Source organism: Canis lupus, chromosome 35 (genome assembly GCF_048164855.1).
Source record: "Canis lupus baileyi chromosome 35, mCanLup2.hap1, whole genome shotgun sequence".
In the NCBI taxonomy this organism is placed as follows: Eukaryota; Metazoa; Chordata; class Mammalia; order Carnivora; family Canidae; genus Canis; species Canis lupus.
The window spans coordinates 2,535,342-2,555,562 of NC_132872.1; the positions used below are offsets into that span (position 1 = coordinate 2,535,342).

The 20,221-nt window shown below is 37.4% G+C and overlaps 1 protein-coding gene across 15 annotated transcripts in view; it reads left to right on the forward strand.

Moving 5' to 3' along the window:
* The window catches only part of LRCH3 (leucine rich repeats and calponin homology domain containing 3), a 125,634-nt gene that overhangs the window by 54,919 nt on the left and 50,494 nt on the right, over positions 1-20,221 (forward strand). For all 15 annotated transcript variants that reach the window (XR_012024421.1, XR_012024420.1, XM_072812186.1 and 12 more), the window contains exons 4-8: positions 245-350; positions 5,927-6,063; positions 7,209-7,318; positions 18,279-18,372; positions 19,390-19,510. Coding sequence is in view for 13 of the 15 variants with exons in the window: in XM_072812186.1 (XP_072668287.1) it covers positions 245-350; positions 5,927-6,063; positions 7,209-7,318; positions 18,279-18,372; positions 19,390-19,510 (568 nt within the window). In the remaining 2 variants the exon portion in view is untranslated. The remainder of the gene's footprint in view (positions 1-244; positions 351-5,926; positions 6,064-7,208; positions 7,319-18,278; positions 18,373-19,389; positions 19,511-20,221) is intronic.

Here is a 20,221-nt window from a genome sequence, read left to right on the forward strand (position 1 = left end):
TGTTCTACTCATAAAATTAGTGTAGATCAATATAAAAATTTATAAAATCAGTCAGCAGCCTATAAGTTCTTAGAATTAAATGCTAGTACAGACTGTGGAATTATTCTTGAACACAGAATCTTTTTTCTTTTTTTACAATTAAAACAGACCACAGGTGTTATCAAACTTCATTCTACACATGGTTTAAAGCAGGCAAGTTTGTAATATTAGAACAATTCTTTACTTTGTATCTTTTTTTAAATAGGATGTGAGCTGCAATGAAATTCAAACAGTACCTTCCCAAATTGGTAATTTGGAGGCCTTGAGAGACCTTAATGTAAGAAGAAACCACTTAGTACGTTTGCCTGAAGGTAAGAAAACTGGGAAATAATTTTTTTGCTTAAAAGATCTCTAGGTACAAGGCAAAAATGCTTAAGAGTTACAACCAGTGTTTGAGATATAATGGTTCAATTACTATATGTTATCATTTCCTTGTGGGTTTTAAAAGTTAGATTTGTAGGGATGCCTGGGTGGCTCAGCGGTTAAGCGTCTGCCTTTGGTGCAGGGCATGACCCCCGAGTCCCTGGATTGAGTCCCACATCGGGCTTCCTGCATGGAGTCTGCTTCTCCCTCTGCCTATGTCTCTGCCTCTCTCTTTCTCTCTGTGTCTCTCATGAATAAATAAATAAAATACTTTAAAAATAAATAAATAAAAATAAAAGTTAGATTCTTTATTGAAAAATTCCAGTAACTATTAACCAGTGATTGTATTTTTTAGATTTTACAGAATTAATTAATAACTCAAGGTAGAGTCCCTGGAAGTTTCAGTAAGTGCAACTACTTGGGAGAAATATATCATAGTTTTGATAAGGAAATAGTTTAGCATAATGAAAAACATTCCTACAATTTGCAGTGACTAAAAATGGACTTGGTTGAACTTAATTGCTTTATCTTTCCCTGGAAATGTTCAGATAGAGGCTAATTAATGGTTGGAAGTGATGTGTAGAATGAATAATGAATGGAGTACTAGGAGGTTGGTTATCATAGATTCACTGTGGGCTCTGGTTAATGTATCTGAATGATAAAAAGGATTAAACACATTAAGTATAATTAATCTTTCAAAATATAAATTCATGAAAGAAGCTGTAAAAGGAAATGAAAATGGGGAGAACTATTATTTTATTAGATCAGAGTATATATTTAATTTTATTATGGAAAATTTCATATATAAATGAGAGCAGTGAATCCTCCAGCTATAGCAGTTATCACCTCCTGGCAACTCCTGTGTCATCTATCCTCCCATCCACTTTCCCTTACCTGTATCCTTTAGAAGGTATTTTCATGACCATGATGCTCTGGGTTCTTCTACAAAGCATGACTTATAGTATATAGTAAATACTCAATTAATAACTAAGGAAATTTTTGCTTCACTGTGGAATCCAAATGTTAACACCAGTATGATCCAGTCTGATTTTAAGTTCTAACATATGCTAGTGCGACTTTGACATTTTGGATATCAGAATGTCTCAATAAGTGATTTTTTAGTCCACTTTTTTTTTTTAAGATCGATTTATTTATTCATGAGAGACACAGACTGAGAGAGAGAGAAGCAGAGACATAGGCAGAGGGAGAAGCAGGCTCCTTGCAGGCAGCCAGATGTGGGACTCGGTCCCAGATCACGGGATCACGACCTGAGCCGAAGGCAGGCCCCCAACCGCTAAGCCACTCAGGCGTCCCTCAGTCCACTTTTACACACTAACTGCAGTCACACTAGCCAAAATCCTGCATAGCTTTCCTCTCAGTCGCTTGCCCAGTAACCTTTACACCTTTTATTTTCAGAGCCCTTCCTCATTTCTTCCTAGGTCTCCTTTCTATCCCCTCAGGGATGTGAATGAAGGCCCCAGCAGAACTGACCAAATCATGGCACAGGCCTTAGAACCCCAAATTTCTGTCTAGGATTATCCTTCTACACAGGACTCACCTACTGTGATTGATTTTTAAAGGCTTACTAATGTAATAATACAGACTTAATGTAAAGTAAATTAATGAAAACATTGGGATTTTAGTGAAAATGAAAATTCAGAGTTTTAGAGGACAATTACAGTCTGAAAGTTTTATCATCTAATTTATTTCTCTAATTTTAAATGTGTATTACCAAGGAAAAAGTGAGTCACACAAATAGTTTTATTTTATTTTATTTTTTTTATAATAAATTTATTTTTTTTTTGGTGTTCAATTTGCCAACATACATAATAACACCCAGTGCTCATCCCGTCAAGTGCCCCCCTCAGTGCCCGTCACCTATTCACCCCCACCCCCCGCCCTCCCCTTCCACCACCCCTAGTTCGTTTCCCAGAGTTAGGAGTCTTTATGTTGTCTCCCTTTCTGATATTTCCCACACATTTCTTCTCCCTTCCCTATATTCCCTTTCACTATTATTTATATTCCCCAAATGAATGAGAACATATAATGTTTGTCCTACTTCACTCAGTCCACAAATAGTTTTAAATGATTTTCTATCAGCTTATCTTGTACTCTTAACATATTTAGCTAAACTGCATGGCAAGAAAGCTTTATTCCAATAGCTACCTAAGTTAGTATGGAAGTTCATGTTCATTAATTGGTGGTCTCTAACATATTCCAATTTGGTAGATAAAATAGTATGTCTTTTATTATATTGCCATTTTTATTTTAAATTTTAATTGTTATTAATATATTGCTCAGAAAGTCAAATAGTATATAAATATATATGTCGTTCAGAAAGTTGAGTATAAAAAGCTCAAAATCAGTAATAGCATTCCCCTGTTCTCAACTGTCCTCCTCCCCTCCCCAGTTGAATTTTTTTTTTTTTTGAAGATTTATTTGGGAGAGAGAATGTGTGTGCATGCACATGTGCACAGGGGAGGGGCAAAAGGAGAGAGAGAGAATTTCAAGCAGACTCCTTGCTGAGCTTGGAGCCCAACCTGGGACTCAATCTAATGACCCTAAGATCATGACCGGAGCTGAAATCAAGAGTTGGACCCTTAACCAACTATGCCATCTAGGCACCCCTCTACCTTCCCAGTTTTAGTGTCTAGAATCATCTACCTTCTCTACCTTTGACTCTTTCCACTGGCATTTGCTGACATATTTCTAAATGACGTGCTTTAACAGCTTTGCTGGATTTTTCAGTTTTGATACTTATGTCAGCTTCCTGTTATAGTAGATGAGGATTTAATTTCCTTACACACTATCACAATCATACCTTTACTTCCCTCCTACTATCTTCCCAGTGTAGTTTTATCATGGCTTTTGATCAAAATGTTATTATTACAGCTATGGTTCCTGGAGCACCTAAGGGGCTCAGTCAGTTAAGCATCTGCCTTTAGCTTAGGTCATGATCTTGGGACCCTGGGATTGAGCCCCGCATCGGTCTTCCTGCTCTGTGGGGAACCTGCTTCTCCCTTTCCCCCATTTCCGCCACCCCCCCCCCAGCTTGTACTCATGCTGATGTGCACACTCTGTCTCTCAAATAAATAAATAAAATCTTCAAAATAAATAGTGTGCCCTGCCAATTCATTTGATGTACTCTGATTATATTTCTTTTTTTTTTTTTTTTTTAAGATTTTATTTATTTACTCATGAGAGAGAAAGGTAGAGACACAGGCAGAGGGAGAAGCAGGCTCCATGCAGGGTGCCCGACGTGGGATTTGATCCCCCGGGTCTCCAGGATCACACCCTGGCTGAAGGCGGCGCTAAACCGCTGGCTGAGCCACCCAGGCTGCCTTCTGATTATATTTCTTTTTTATATATCTTACTTTTGTTGTTGTTTTCCTCTTTTATTTGCTTAGTTTTTTATGTACCTGTGGCTAATTCCACCTTTTTCTAGCAGAGAGAGACAGACCACCTTGACATAATTTTTTTTAATTTATTTTTTATTGGTGTTCAACTTACCAACATACAGAATAACCCCCAGTGCCCATCACCCATTCACTCCCACCCCCCGCCCTCCTCCCCTTCTACCACCCCTAGTTCGTTTCCCAGAGTTAGGAGTCTTTATGTTCTGTCTCCCTTTCTGATATTTCCCACACATTTCTTCTCCCTTCCCTTATATTCCTTTTCACTATTATTTATATTCCCCTAATGAATGAGAACATATAATGTTTGTCCTTCTCCTACTGACTTACTTCACTCAGCATAATACCCTCCAGTTCCATCCACGTTGAAGCAAATGGTGGGTATTTGTCATTTCTAATGGCTGAGTAATAATCCATTGTATACATAAACCACATCTTCTTTATCCATTCATCTTTCAGTGGACACCGAGGCTCCTTCCACAGTTTGGCTATTGTGGCCATTGCTGCTATAAACATCGGGGTGCAGGTGTCCCGGCATTTCATTGCATCTGTATCTTTGGGGTAAATCCCCAACAGTGCAATTGCTGGGTCGTAGGGCAGGTCCATTTTTAACTCTTTGAAGAACCTCCACACAGTTTTCCAGAGTGGCTGCACCAGTTCACATTCCCACCAACAGTGCAAGAGGGTTCCCCTTTCTCCGCATCCTCTCCAACATTTGTGGTTTCCTGCCTTGTTAATTTTCCCCATTCTCACTGGTGTGAGGTGGTATCTCATTGTGGTTTTGATTTGTATTTCCCTGATGGCAAGTGATGCAGAGCATTTTCTCATGTGCATGTTGGCCATGTCTATGTCTTCCTCTGTGAGATTTCTCTTCATGTCTTTTGCCCATTTCATGATTGGATTGTTTGTTTCTTTGGTGTTGAGTTTAATAAGTTCTTGATAGATCTTGGAAACTAGCCCTTTATCTGATATGTCATTTGCAAATATCTTCTCCCATTCTGTAGGTTGTCTTTTAGTTTTGTGGACTGTATCCTTTGCTGTGCAAAAGCTTCTTATCTTGATGAAGTCCCAATAGTTCATTTTGCTTTTGTTTCTTTTGCCTTCGTGGATGTATCTTGCAAGAAGTTACTGTGGCCGAGTTCAAAAAGGGTGTTGATAATTTTAATTACACTATTATAATTGTTCTATTTTATTATTAGTTATTATTGTTAATTTCTTACCATGGCCAATTTATAAATTAAACTTCTTCATGTATAAGTATACATGTATGTATATATAGGAAAAATCGCAGTATATATAGAGTTTGGTACTATCTGCAGTTCCTGCATCCACTGGGGGTCTTGATATATATCCTACATGGATAAGAGGGGACTGACTACTCTATTGGCATTCAACAGCTGGGGATGGGATGGGAGTTTGGGTAGGAAAGTGCTGAGGTCTCCTCACTGTGTAGACTTCCTTTTAAATCCTCCATTTCCAGGGATGGCTCAGTGGTTTAGCACCTGCCTTCAGCCCAGGGCGTGATCCTGGAGGTCCGGGATCAAGTCCCGCATTGGGCTCCCTGCATGGAGCCTGCTTCTCCCTCTGCCTGTGTCTCTGCCTCTCTCTCTCTCTGTGTCTCTCATGCGTAAATAAATCTTTTTAAAAAATAAAAATAAAAAAAACACAAATCCTCCATTTCCAACTGGCAAGTCATCCTGACTTCCCATTGTGCCTAAGATTCCTGAGTTCAAAGCCTTTTGATTTACTTTCACTAAAGAATAACGTCTTGACTCCTGTGGTGATTGGAGAGGGGTAGTGCTGCATGAATTGAGGTTGGGGGCTTAGGCATTTAACTTCTACTTTGTACAGACTATCATCTAATCCGCTGGTTATGCCTGTGTTCCTGTGGCGTCAGACCTCCAGTTTTGTTCTGTGAGGATCAGACAGCTTGCTTTTCACTCATATTCCCATCTGTAAGCAACTACATTTCATTTCACAGTATCAGTTCTTCATTAAGAATGAATGAAGATAAATACATTAAATTCACTATATTTAACTAGAAACCCCTGTACAAATTGTCTAGCTTTGGAATGTCATTAATTGTTCATTTCCATTTTATCACCCTGCAGAGCTTGCAGAGTTGCCTTTGATACGGTTAGACTTCTCCTGCAATAAAATTACAACGATCCCTGTTTGTTATCGGAACCTCAGGCACCTGCAGATGATCACTCTAGACAACAATCCACTGCAGTCTCCTCCTGCACAGGTAAGCTCCAGTGGATTTGAAGTATGTGGTGAACTCTTTTGACAAAGGGTGAATTTAAAACTTGGAGTTCTCTGCATGTATCTTTTTGCTGAAAATGAAGTTCTTTTAAAATAAATTCATCCAAATATACTTCTTTCAGAAGCCCTGAATTAATGGAATGAAGGACCCGTAATGTTTCCAGAAGTGTTTTCCCTTTCACTAAATTGACTTATTTTTTAAGTTAAGGGGTTCTTCTTGAAGGTTCTTAAATAAAATTTAAGTTAATTTCTTTCTAGTGAAACTCGAATGTAGGCAACGTAAATTCTAGAAACAAATAAAAATACTTGGCTTTCAGAACTAAAGATTATCAATGCACATCTTCTGATGATCATTTTTGTACCTTTTTATTTTCTAAAATCCTAAATTCCTCATTTAGTTTGATCATTTATCAGTGACTGATATGAAGCAATTTAATAATAATTATAAGATGACTATGTACAGATTCTAGGCATCCCATAATCTGAAGAATTTTACCAGCCTATATTTTTCACTGTAGCATTTGAACTCTACAGTTAATGATGGTCTTGTTCAAGCCTCTGGATAGCAACTATAAAACTTTATGAGTAAACTTCATAGCTATAGAAGGATCTCATAATCCTAAAGAATTTATAGTTTGACTTCTGTCAACAGAAGTATAACTTCAATATTTAATCATTTCCTGCTTTTCAAACCCTTACAAAAAGTAAGATTCAAAACATAATTGTGCATAATTGTTGGATTTCTAAAAGTAAAAGTTGTCAGTATAATCTGTGGGGAACAATGCTTTGAATCCCTGACTATGCCTAATTAATCAGTGTGATAAGTTTCTTTGGTATTCTATCAGTGTTTATAATCATAAATTATTTATTTTATATGTTACTGAAATTTATTCTTGACTAGAAAATAAAAAGTCTGTATTTATATCACTTAAACACATAAGATAACAAGTAATATAATGAGTATTTGATTTTTAATATCTCTATGTAATTGATAGAAATATCTTCTGTTTCAAATATATAAAAAGTAAAGAGCTGATTGTGATTTTATTTCAGAGTAATGAGTAATAACCTGTTACTCATATGTAACAATAAGTTAAGTAGGTAACTCAAATATGTTACTTTTTTTAGATATGTATAAAAGGCAAAATCCACATTTTTAAGTACCTGAACATACAGGCTTGTAAGATTGCTCCAGATCTGCCAGATTATGATAGGAGACCCTTGGGTTTTGGCTCCTGGTGAGTATATTCTATTTTTTTATTTAATGTATTCCATCTCATAGGGAATCAAAATGGATCCATAAATCTACCTGAATGTTTAACTAAAGAGAAATAACCTATTCTGACACTGTTTTTCTCAGAATGTTTATATTAAGTAAACAGTTGATTCCAGAGATCTGACAAAGTGTAGTTCTAAGAGTTTCTCTACCTCAGCACTGTTGATATTTTGGGGAAGATAATTCTTTGTTGTGGGAAGCTGTCCTGTACATCGGAAGATGTTTATCAGTATTCCTGGCTTCTGTAGCCAGGAATGTCTCCCAGTGTGACAAACAAAAAGGGCTCTAGACATTGCCAAATATTCCCCAAGGGATCCTGACTTGAAAACCAATGGTCTCAGTGACTTGAATGCTAACCTTGTTAGCATTAAATTTCTGTTAACTAAATCTGTAACTTAAAGCAAGTCATTCAAACTTTTGGAGGTTCATTTTTTCTTTAGGGACTAAAGAGGTTGGATTTGATGACCATTAATGTCATTTCAGGATCCTTTAGTTTATGCATCCTTCATCTACATGACACCTAACTTTATTTTTTTTTTAATTTTTTAAAGATTTTATTTATTTATTCATGACAGACCCAGAGAGAGAGAGAGATGCAGAGACAGAGGCAGAGGCAGAGGCAGAGGGAGAAGCAGGCTCCATGCAGGGAGCCCGATGTGAGACTGGATCCCGGGTCTCCAGGATCATACCCCAGGCTGAAGGTGGCGCCAAACCACTGAGCCATCGGGGCTGCCCCATGACACCTAACTTAAAAGGTTATCTCTCCTTGGCATTCCCAACCATCTGGAACAATGTTAACTAGCAGTAATTACATTCAAAAGGCCTTTTAACAGGCAAAATACATGTCTCAGTGTGGATGCCATAATACATTTAGGCCTTATTCAAAAGAGACCCCCTTTGGCCTTCACTTAGAACTTGTCACATTTTACTTTAATAAAAGCATAGTCCTAATGAGCTAGCTTCTTAGTATCCTAGACCAAAACAGATGAACAAATTTCTGTTTTGGTAGAGTTTCTAAAAGCAGACATGTTAAAAGTACAGAAAGTAATTTAAAAGAAAAAACTGTTAAAAGCAGACACATATTAAAAAATTCAAGTTAATGGATAACTCTGAGAGGAAGGAAAATACAATGTAAAAGAGGTATTGGGGGCTTTAAAGGGTATTAATGTCTTCTCACGTTTTAAAAGCTGTGTCTGTTATATTCATTTTTTATCTATATGCTATATTTAATAATTCTAACAAGATATTTAAAAGCAATAACACTCTAAAAACATAGCAGCTTTGATGCCATTAGGCATATTTGCCAAGAACTCTCCATATTTCAGTAATGTTTTATTTTATTTTATTTTTTAAGATTTTATTTATTTATTCATGAGAGACACAGAGAGAGAAAGAGAGGCACAGACACAGGCAGAGGGAGAAGCAGGCTCCATGCAGGGAGTCCGATACGGGACTTGATCCCGAGACTCCAGGATCATGCCCTTGGGTGGAAGGCAGGCACTAAATTGCTGAGCCACCCAGGGTTCCCTTCAGTAATGTTTTAAATTATTGTTCTGTTATATATAGCACAGTACATAATTGATGCTCATCAATAAAATGCTAAAGTGTATTAGGTATATCATTTCTAGTAAAGGGAAATGTGCATTAAGTTTAAATTTTAAGTTTTTTAAATACAATTAAATTTTAAACAGTTTAAATTTTTTCATCATAAATGATTAGAATTAAGTACTTAGGTGTTTATGGTTTAAAGGAGTAATCTTAAGCTATCTAAAAATACAGAACCTGATTTTTTTTTTATTTTATTTTATTTATTTGAGAGAGAGAGTGAGCAGGAGAGTGAGCATGAGCTTGGGTAGAGGCAGAGAGAGAGAGGGAGGGAGAAGCAGACTCCCCACTGAATGGAGAGCCCAACTTGGGCTTGATCCCAGGACTCCAGGACCATGACCTGAGCCAAAAGCAGATGTTTAACCAACTGAGCCATTCAGGCACCCCCAGAACCTGATTTCTTAAGTATTACTCCAAAGGGACTTGATTTCTGCCCTTTGCCACCAATTGTGTCTTTCTTCTTCACCACTGTATCCCTAGTTCAGCTGAGTATTTAGCACACACAGTAGATATTCAAATATATATTAAAGGAATGAATAGTCAGTTTGGTCACAATGTTATTCTCCTCCTAACTTTCCTCTGCTTAAAGTGACCAGAAACAAATTTGTAATGACATTCTGGGTGTTTTTGATCCAGCTATTAGATTGAAGAGTTTCAGACACTACGAAGGGTATTTAAAGTATTAACTCTAGGGATCCCTGGTGGCGCAGCGGTTTGGCGCCTGCCTTTGGCCCAGGGTGCAATCCTGGAGACCCGGGATCGAATCCCACGTCGGGCTCCCAGTGCATGGAGCCTGCTTCTCCCTCTGCCTGTGTCTCTGCCTCTCTCTCTCTCTCTCTCTCTCTCTCTCACTCTCTCTCTGTGTGACTATCATAAATAAATAAAAATTTAAAAAAATACTAACTCTAATCTGGTTGTTTAAGCATACAGTCATTCAAGATTTTAGTATATTTATACAAATACCAAGGAGAAGTTAACCAATACCATGCATACCCATAAAAGATTCCTACAAGAGTGTCTCAGTCCTAACATTTTTAACTCTGAGAAGACCCAAAGCAGGGATGTGATGTTAAGGAAGACATAAAAGGTTTTGACAGGTGTGGCATGGGGATTAGGGATTAGGTCTGGCATACTCTGTGCTAGATCTAGGCCTCTCTTAGAGAAATGACTTTGACAGTAGGGAGATTATGAAGGGACCCAAAGCATAATGCCAAGGATTTTTAAATTTTCTCTATTATATCCTGTCTTTCTTCAAGTCTTTTTTCTCCTACCTCAGTAAATTGCTTAGGATAGAGAACTCTGGTCTTATTTATCAAAAAAAGTTTTGTTTTTCCTATTTAAAATTTTCTTTAAGTGTGTTCTAGTCCTGTACTCTTGAAAGATGCACAACAAATAAAGCTTTTATATCTATACTAACTGATTTTCTCCCTTAGAGTCAATCTTTTCTTTTTATTTTTTTTTTAAGATTTTATTTATTCGGGATCCCTGGGTGGCGCAGCGGTTTAGCGCCTGCCTTTGGCCCAGGGTGCAATCCTGGAGACCCGGGATCGAATCCCATGTCGGGCTCCCGGTGCATGGAGCCTGCTTCTCCCTCTGCCTGTGTCTCTGCCGCGCTCTTGCTCGCGCTCTCTCTCTCTCTCTCTCTCTGTGTGACTATCATAAATAAATAAAAATTTAAAAAAAAACTTAAAAAAAAAAGATTTTATTTATTCATGAGAGAGAGAGAGGCAGAGACACAGGCAGAGGGAGAAGCAGGCTCTATGCAGGGAGCCTGACGTGGGAGTCGATCCCAGGTCTCCAAGATTACACCCTGGGCTGAGGGGGCGCTAAACCGCTGAGCCACCCAGGCTGCCCGAGTTCATCTTTTCTAAGAAAAATTTTTTCTCTCTTAAAATACCAGAATAGGAACATAAACTGCTACTGCTCTCTTTGAGCTTTGAGTGTCAGGCAGTTAATGGTGACTACTGGGGACATGTATGTGAGGGTATGTCCAAAGACTAAGGAGAAAGCACTAGCACATATAAGAATAATGAACTTTGGGGATCCCTGGGTGGCTCAGCGGTTTAGCGCCTGCCTTTGGCCCAGGGCATGATCCTGGAGTCCTGGGGTCAAGTCCCACATCGGGCTCCCTGCATGGAGCCTGCTTCTCCGTCTGCCTGTGTCTCTGTCTGCTTCTCTCTCTCTCTCTCTCTGTCCCTCATGAATAAATAAATAAAATATTAAAAAAAAAAAAGAATAATGAACTTTGCTTGAGTCCTATAGCGCTAATTACAGAACCTGTTTCTCTTTGTCATTCTTTCCTTAGTCTTGAGGACTAGTTGGTCTTGATCTAGTTTTGTTTTTTTTTTTAATACAGAAATCCTCATCATAATACCTTAAAAGTGTAAAACTTCTTTAAAAAAAAAAAAAAAAGCCTGGGAAGAGACGTGTGTGTGTGTGTGTGTGTGTGTGTGTGTGTGTATTTGCTAAGAAATAAAAAAAGGTTTGAGTCCATGGAGAAATGTATCCATAACACAAACATGTCATGTCTCCAAAGGAATTAGTAATTATAGATCTGATGTCTTCCAGTCCATATAATAATCTCTCACTATGCTTACTAGATTGATCTGTATTTTATATTTTCCATTTTTTCTGGAGTTATGTTACTTCATTTGTAACTGTTTTAGAACGTCCTAGAAAGGGATGCCTGGGTGGCTCAGTGGTTGAGCGTCTGCCTTTGGCTCAGGCCATCATCCCAGGGTCCTGGGATTGAGTCCCACACGGACTCCCCAAAGGGAGCCTGCTTCTCCCTCTGCCTATGTCTCTGCCTCTGTGTGTCTCGCATGAATAAATACAAGTATTTATGCACACATAAATACTTTTTTAAAAAGTCCTAGAAATTATTTTTTATTTAATATACATAAAATATTTCCTTCAACTCCTCATGCAGCAGTGAATGTGATATTGTAACTTCATGTCTTTTTTGTTGAGGTATGGATTAGTGAAATTGCATTGTAGTTAGCAGCACTTTTATTCAAAATGCTGCCATGGAGTCAGACTGTACTGTTGAGTATCTCTATTATTGGGCAATTCACTTAATCTCTCTGGACTTCAGTTTCTTCAACATGGTATTTATTTACCCCATTTATACCCTAACAGTAGTTCTGAGGATTGAATGACCTGGTCATTCAAAGTGCTTGGCTGACTATAAAGTCCCATGTAAATATTAGGCATTATAGTTATTAGCTGTCTGCTATGATTTAGGACCAATTTAGTCCTAAGAGTTCTGCCTTGCTAAAGAGAATTCTTATTAATTCTGTAGCTCTTCAGGTATTCAGTACAAATGAGATGCTGTGGTACTTTCAATCCTTAGGTGTAACTTTCTAAATACTTTTGCATAATATAAGAACTACACTCAGTCTTCCTTAAGTCATTTTATAAAGGTTTTATTCATTTCTAGATATAAATGTTAGCAGCTTCTTTTTAGCAAGTTGCACCGTTGTGATAACTTTTAAGTTTTATACAATGGTATATGTATTTTTCAGTAGTGATCTATAGTGGCCTATGCTTTTTTGCTGACCAGCTTTATATTACAGATTAGATATATTTATTTATGGTAATGTGGCAGTGAACCAAAACTAAGCCACTGGTAAGAAAAGTCCTGCTTTTTAACCCCAGTAACAGGATTAATTCCCTCCAACAAGCCTGAGCTGGTGGAAACAATGATCATCCTTCATTCATATTTGTATTCCTAGCATCTAGGACACTGTGTGGCATTCAATAAATATTTGGGGAACTAAACCCAAACAAAGCAGATGTAGTGACTTGTTATAACAGCAAATGCTCTCTTAAGTATACATTCTTCATAGAAATGATAATAATAACTTTTATTTAGTGCTTTGTAATAGGATTTGTGCAAATCCTTACCTTGTATTTTCTCAATACAGTAAATCTATGAGGTAGATGTTATTAATCTTTTTTTTTTCCTTTAACAGAAGTTGAGAGAAGTTAAGCAAGTTAATTGAAGTCACATAGCTAGTAAATGATGGTGCCAAGTTGTCAGTCCAGATCTGTTAAACTATAAAAATTGCCGTGTTTTATGCTCCTCACTGCCTGACTCAAAGAAAAGACACTTATACGTTTGAGTCCATGTTATGCTAGGTGGTTTATTAAGGAGATTAGAGTTTCTGACAGGGCATAGCTGGAGCATGGCTGAACTCTGCTAGGCCTCCTGAAGGCCATATTTATACATTGGGTGAACATCTGTCCTGGTTTGCTTGTGCCTAAGGTTTTCCTGGGACACAGGACTTTAAGTTCTAAAATGAAGAAAATCCTGAGGAAACTCAAGAGTTGGTAGACCCATATGCCTCACATTTTCTTATCAGTTTAAACTCTGAGAAAGCGAGTATGTGAAAGTAACAAATAAAGGAGATAAGTAAAATAATAGTTTGGGGACGCCTAGGTGGCTCAGTGGTTGATCATCTGCCTTCTGCTCAAGTCGTGATCCCGGGGTCCTGGGATCGAGTTCTTCCCTGGACTCCCCACAGGGAGCCTGTTACTGCTGCCTATATCCTCTGCCTCTCTCTCTTAATAATAAATAATAAATAAATAAAATAATAAATAATTAATAAATAAATAAAATAAATTAATAATAATAAATAAATAAATAAAATCTTTTAAAAAATAACAAAAAATAAAATGATAGCTTAATGCAAAGATTCTATTAATTCTGTTTATGTTACCCACTTGAAAAATATCACAGTAAATTTAGGCTTATTTCAACTGGCCGCTTGATAAAATAAACATTATTATAGAACAGTATCCTCTAGAAATCGGAAAATCTTTATTTGAAAAAAATAATATTTTTAAATATTTTTCAGTAAATCTTGAAATATACTTCTTTTGGCAGCTGCAGAATTTTTTAACTGTGGCTCAATGTATAATTTCATTAGAAAACTTTTAAAATTAGGCACCTTGGCCTGACTTTGCTGTGATAAAACATATACAGTACCTATGCATAAGATCTGGACTCTAAAACGAGCATAAAAGCAGACCTCTCACATAGATAATATTAATAAAATATTTTATTTCAATAATAATTGGAAAATATAAAGGAAGGGCAAATGGATATTTATTTACTTTCCTAACTCTTAAATAGATAGGAATTTTTCCAAAGTAAAAAGTTGGGAGAAATTAACTTTTAGAAAAGTAATTTTATTATTATTTTTTAGTTTATTTTTAAGTAATCTATCTCTTCATCCAACATGGGGCTCAAACTCATGACCCCCCAGATCAAGAGTCACATGCTCTTCCAACTAAACCAGCCAGGAACTGCTAGAAAAGTAATTTTAGAATTCTGCTGAGAGACTTATTTTGCTAAATGATCTTTAATGAGGGAGGATAAGAAAATAAGGAAGATAGCCAGAAGGTACCTGTATTTTTGGATCTTCATAATCAGAGCTTGCTTATTATTTATTTATTTATTTATTTATTTATTTATTTATTTATTTATTTATTTATTTTAAGATTTTATTTATTTATTCATGAGAGACAGAGAGAGAGAGAGAAGCAGAGACACAGGCAGAGGGAGAAACAGGCTCCATGCAGGGAGCCCGATGTGGAACTCGATCCCAGGATTCCAGAATCACGCCCTGAACCCAAGGCAGATGCTGAACCACTGAGCCACCCAGGCGTCCCTGAGCATTTTTATTTAATGCTAAAAAACAACCCAATTAAAAATTGGACAAAAGACTTGATTAGATATTTGACAAAGAAAGATATACAAATAACCAATAAACACCCAAAAAAGTGCTCAACATCATTAATCATCATGGAAATGTAAATTAGTGTACTAGACATTATTACACACCTACTAGAATGACTAAAATTAAAACTGACAACACCAGAAGTTTAGTGGGGTTGTGGAGTAACCAGTACTCTCATACACTGCTTACAGAATTGTAAAATGGGACATTCACTTTGACAAAAGAATTTGGCAGATTTTTAACAGCTTTATTGAGATATAATTTACAAATCATAACATTTGTCCATTTTAAGTGTGCAGTTCAGTGAATTTTGGTAAATGGATCCAATCATGAAATTACACAATCAAGATAGATAGCATTTTCATCACCTGTGTGCCCCTTTATAGTAGATAAGTGCTTTCCCCTTCACTCATCGCCAGGCAACTACTAATTTGCTCTTGGTCAGTTTTTGCATTTTCTTCAGTTTCATATAAATGAAATCAAGCATTATGTAGTGGTTTGTGTCTGGCTTCTTAGCAAACCATTCTTGAGATTACTGATGTATTTAGAAATGGGCAAAGAAATGGACGTTTTTCACAAAAAGAAGATAAATGAATGGCCAAAACCCACACAAAATGATACTCAATATCATTAGTCATCAGAGAAACACTAATTAAAACTACAGTGAGATACTACTTTTCACTCAGCTGAATAGCTAAAATTAAAGATGGACAACACAAGTGTTGGCAGCTGGAACTCAAATATATTGCTAATGTGAATGCAAAATGGTATAGCTACTTTCAAAAACAGATCGGTAGGTGTTTGGTTTTTTTTAAGTTATGCCTATACTTAGCAAATAATTTATCCAGTCTACTTGAAAATATTAAAACCATCAAGAATTTCACTGACACAGTGCTGAGCAAAAAAAGCCAGGTTAAAAAAATTACATATGATTCTATTTTTTAAGTTCCAGAATAAGCAAAACTAATTTTTTTTAATTTTTTAAAGATTTTATTTATTTATTGAGACAGAGAAAGAGAGAGGCAGAAACACAGGCAGAGGGAGAAGCAGGCTCCATGCAGGTAGCCCGATGTGGGACTCGATCCTGGGATTCCAGGATCACACCCTGGGCCGCAGGCGGCGCTAAACCGCTGCACCATTGGGGCTGCCCTTTTTTTTTTTTTAATTTTTTAAAAAAAGATTTTATTTATTTATTTATTGAGACAGAAAGAGAGAGAGAAAACTAATTGTAATACGTTTTCATTGCTGCCATAACAAATTACCACAAACTTAGATTTTTAAACACGCATTTATTATCTTATGGTTTTGTAGGTAGAAGTCTAAGTCTTGGACTCATTGGGCTAAAATCAAGATGCTGGCAGAGCTTTGTTCTTTATCGTAGGTTCGGAGTAGGATACATTTCACTTCTAGAGAGAAGCTGTTTGCATTCCTTGACTCTTAACCAAGAATCCTCTTCAAGCCAGCATTGTATCATACTGACCTCCTCTTCTCCCTCCCTATTGTGCTTCTAAGGACCCTTTTTTTTCCTTTTATTATTTTTTTAATTGAAGTTCAGTTTGCCAACATATAGCATAACACCCGGTGCTCATCCCGCCAAGTGCCCCTCTCAGTGCCCGTCACCCAGTCACCCCAACCCCCCGCCCACCTCCCCTTCCACTACCCCTTGTTCATTTCCCAGTTAGATGTCTCTCATGTTTTATCACCCTCAGTGATATTTTCATTCATTTTCTCTCCTTTCCCTTTATTCCCTTTCACTAATTTTTATATTCCCGAAATGAATGAGACCATATAATGTTCGTCCTTTTCTGATGGACTTATTTCACTCAGCATAATACCCTCCAGGTCCCTCCACATCAAAGCAAATGGTGGGTATTTGTCGTTTCTGATGGCTGAGGAATATTCCACTGTATACATAGACCACATCTTCTTTATCCATTCATCTATCGATGGACATCCGAGGCTCCTTCCACAGTTTGGCTCTTGTGGACATTGTTGCTATAAACATCGGGATGCAGGTGTCCCGGCATTTCACTGCATCTGTATCTTTGGGGTAAATCCCCAGCAGTGCAATTGCTGGGCTAAGGACCCTTTTGATTACATTGAGCCCATTCAGATAGTTTACAATAATTTCCCTATTTTAAAATCAGCTGATTAACAACCTTATTTTTACTTTCAACCGTAGTTTCCCTTTGCCATGTAGAGTAACATATTTATGGGTTCCAGGGATTAGATATTAGACATCTTTGGTGAGTGTTATTCTGCCTTCCATACTAATTCAAGGTGAAAAAATCAGAGTAGTCAGAATAGTGATTATCTCTTAAGAGCACATGGTAAGGAGAATTGACTAGGAAAAGGATGTGTGGGAATTTTCTGGCAAAGTAGAAATGTCCTATAACCTGATAGAGATGTATATTACAAAGACATATTCATTTGTCAAATATATAGCTAAAGCGTGTGCATTTCACTGCATATGAATTTTACCTTTAAAAATTCTGTTGGGGGATCCCTGGGTGGCGCAGCGGTTTGGCGCCTGCCTTTGGCCCAGGGCGCGATCCTGGAGTCCCGGGATTGAGTCCCACATCGGGCTCCCAGTGCATGGAGCCTGCTTCTTCCTCTGCCCGTGTCTCTGCCTCTCTCTCTTTCTCTCTCTCTGTGTGTGTGACTATCATCAATAAATAAAAATTAAAAAAAAATAAAAAATAAAAAAAATAAAAATTCTGTTGGGAAAAAAATAAAAAAATAAAAAATAAATAAAAAATAATAATAAATAAAAATTCTGTTGGGGGCACCTGGGTGGTTCAGTCAGTTAAGTGTCCGACTCTTGACTTCGGCTCAGGTCATGATCTCAGCGTCATGAAATTGAGCCTGTGTCGGGTTCCATGCTGTGTGGAGCCTGCTTTAGATTTTCTCTCTCTCCCTCTGTCCCTCCCCTACTCACTCTCTCTGTCTTAAAGAGAGATTTAAGGGGGAGCGGGTGCGCCTGTGTGGCTCAGTTGGTTAAGTGTCTGACTCTTGATTTCAGCTCAGGTCTCTACCTCTGGGCAGTGAGTTCAAGGCCTTCATTGGGAGGCATTGTAAATGGGTCAGAAGCATAGATGAATGAAGAATGGCAGTGATTATTTTTAAAACTGGACGAGTGCTATTATATTAGTTAAGTATACTACTATACATTATACTATTCTATTTATTTTAGTTTGGAATTTTTCATATTAAAAAGTCAAAAGAATGCCCATTTAATTCTAATTAAGTTAAAACACTAAGTGCCATGGCAATGTTAATTAGTAAAATTGCATTTAATTTATTTCAAATGTTAATTTTTAAAACCTCAAACTGGACGCCTGGGTGGCTCAGTGGTTGAGCATCTGCCTTCCGGCTCAGGTCCCAGAATTGAGTCACGCATCAGGCTCCCTGTGGGGAGCCTGTGACTCCCTCTGCCTATGTCACTGCCTCTCTCGGTGTGTCTCATGAATTAAATAAATAAATAAATAAATAAATAAATAAATAAATAAAATCAGAAAACAAAACAAAAAACCTCAAACTATCCGGTAACAACTAGAGTCTCTTTTTTGGCAGCCATGAAGAACTGTACTCAGGTCGCCCTTATGGAGCTCTTGATTCAGGTTTCAATAGTGTGGACAGTGGTGATAAGAGATGGTCAGGGAATGAAGTAAGTGTTTTTTCTATTCTGCATGTTGTAACTCCTAATTAAGAGATAATATGATGAAAATGGAAAGTATCTTAATTGGATTCAATTTCTCATTACATAAAACATAGAAAAGCAAGGAATGGGTACAAATCCCACAGAGTGTTACCATCCAGAAATGATATTCTGTTTCTGTCTTTTTTTCTATTCTGATAATTGTGTTGCTGTCTTTTCACCATGTGTGTTACATGTTTATTACCTTACTGTTTTGTATAAATACTTTAATATCATTGAAAGCCAAATAGGAACCGAGCCAATTACACCTGAAGCCTAAAGTTTGCAGGGCTGGGTCACCTTGAGCAGAGGTGCTAGAAGGGGTGCTACAAGGTAAGAAAATAGGACTGCAGTCTTGTGGGTAATGAGACAGGAACCTTAGTGAAGACTATTAACATGCTCAAGATAAATAATTTTCTTAGCTAATTATATCCTTTTTCTCTTTTTTTTTCCTTTTTCTCTTGTGTTTATTATTATACTTCCCTTTTTTAAGTTAGAAGGTAGGATATTTTAGCTCTAAATTGGGTTAAATGATGAAATACGCTTTTGTTAATGAGATCGATAACCTCTCATTTGTAACATTATTTCATTCATTCCAATGCAAATTAACTTTAGACCACAGCCCATTTATAATTTGGAATTGCTTGTGTATGCATGAGGGGGTGTGTATATAATCATATCTGTATCCATGCAGATATATATATGTAGATACTTTAAATTCCGATTTGTAGAGTAATATATAGCCTTCCATCTTTTTTTTTAATTGTGGTAAAATATACATAACATAAAATGTACCATTTTAGTGTACATTTCAGTGACATTAAGTATATTCGTGTTGTTGAGAAACCGTCACTACTATTCATCTCCAGAACTTTTTTGCTGTTTCTTCTTAAATATAAATTTTAGTGAGTTTATATTATATTCATGCTTTCAATATTGTCTAAAGTTTGAAATGTGTTTAAATGTTGGTGCTTTTTTTTTTTTAAGCCTACAGATGAATTTTCAGATCTGCCTCTTCGAGTAGCGGAAATCACTAAGGAACAAAGACTTCGAAGAGAAAGTCAGTACCAGGAGACTCGCAGCAGTTTAGTAGTAACAAATGGTGGAGGTGAGTGGTACTCCCGACTGCAGCTGGAGTCTTCATAGTCACTCTGGCATTTTTTTTTTAATTTTTATTTATTTATGATAGTCACAGAGAGAGAGAGAGAGGCAGAGACATAGGCAGAGGGAGAAGCAGGCTCCATGCACCGGGAGCCCGATGTGGGATTTGATCCTGGGTCTCCAGGATCGCGCCCTGGGCCAAAGGCAGGCGCTAAACCGCTGCGCCACCCAGGGATCCCCACTCTGGCATTTTTAAGTGATCATTTTCACATCCTCTCCAGCTCTTTTTGTTTTGTTTTGTTTTATTTTTATTTTTATTTATTTTTTTTTTTTATTTGAGAAAGAGAGCGCGTACACATAGAGGGGAGGGGCAGAGAGAGAGAGAGAAGCAGACTTGCCACTGAGCAGGGAGCCTGACATGGGGATCCATCCCAGGACTCAGGGATCATGACGTGAGCTGAAGGCAGATGCTTAACCAACTGAACCATCCAGGCACCCAAGATTTTATTTTAAAAAAGGGGGGTTGCAGCCCACGTGGCTTAGCAGTTTAGCGCTGCCTTCAGCCCAGGGCCTGATCCTGGAGACCCGGGATCGAGTCCCACGTCAGGCTCCCTGCGTGGAGCCTGCTTCTCCCTCTACCTGTGTCTCTGCCTCTCTCTCTCTCTCTCTCTCTCTCTCAGGACTAAATAAATAAAATATTTTTTAAAAAGTATAAAAA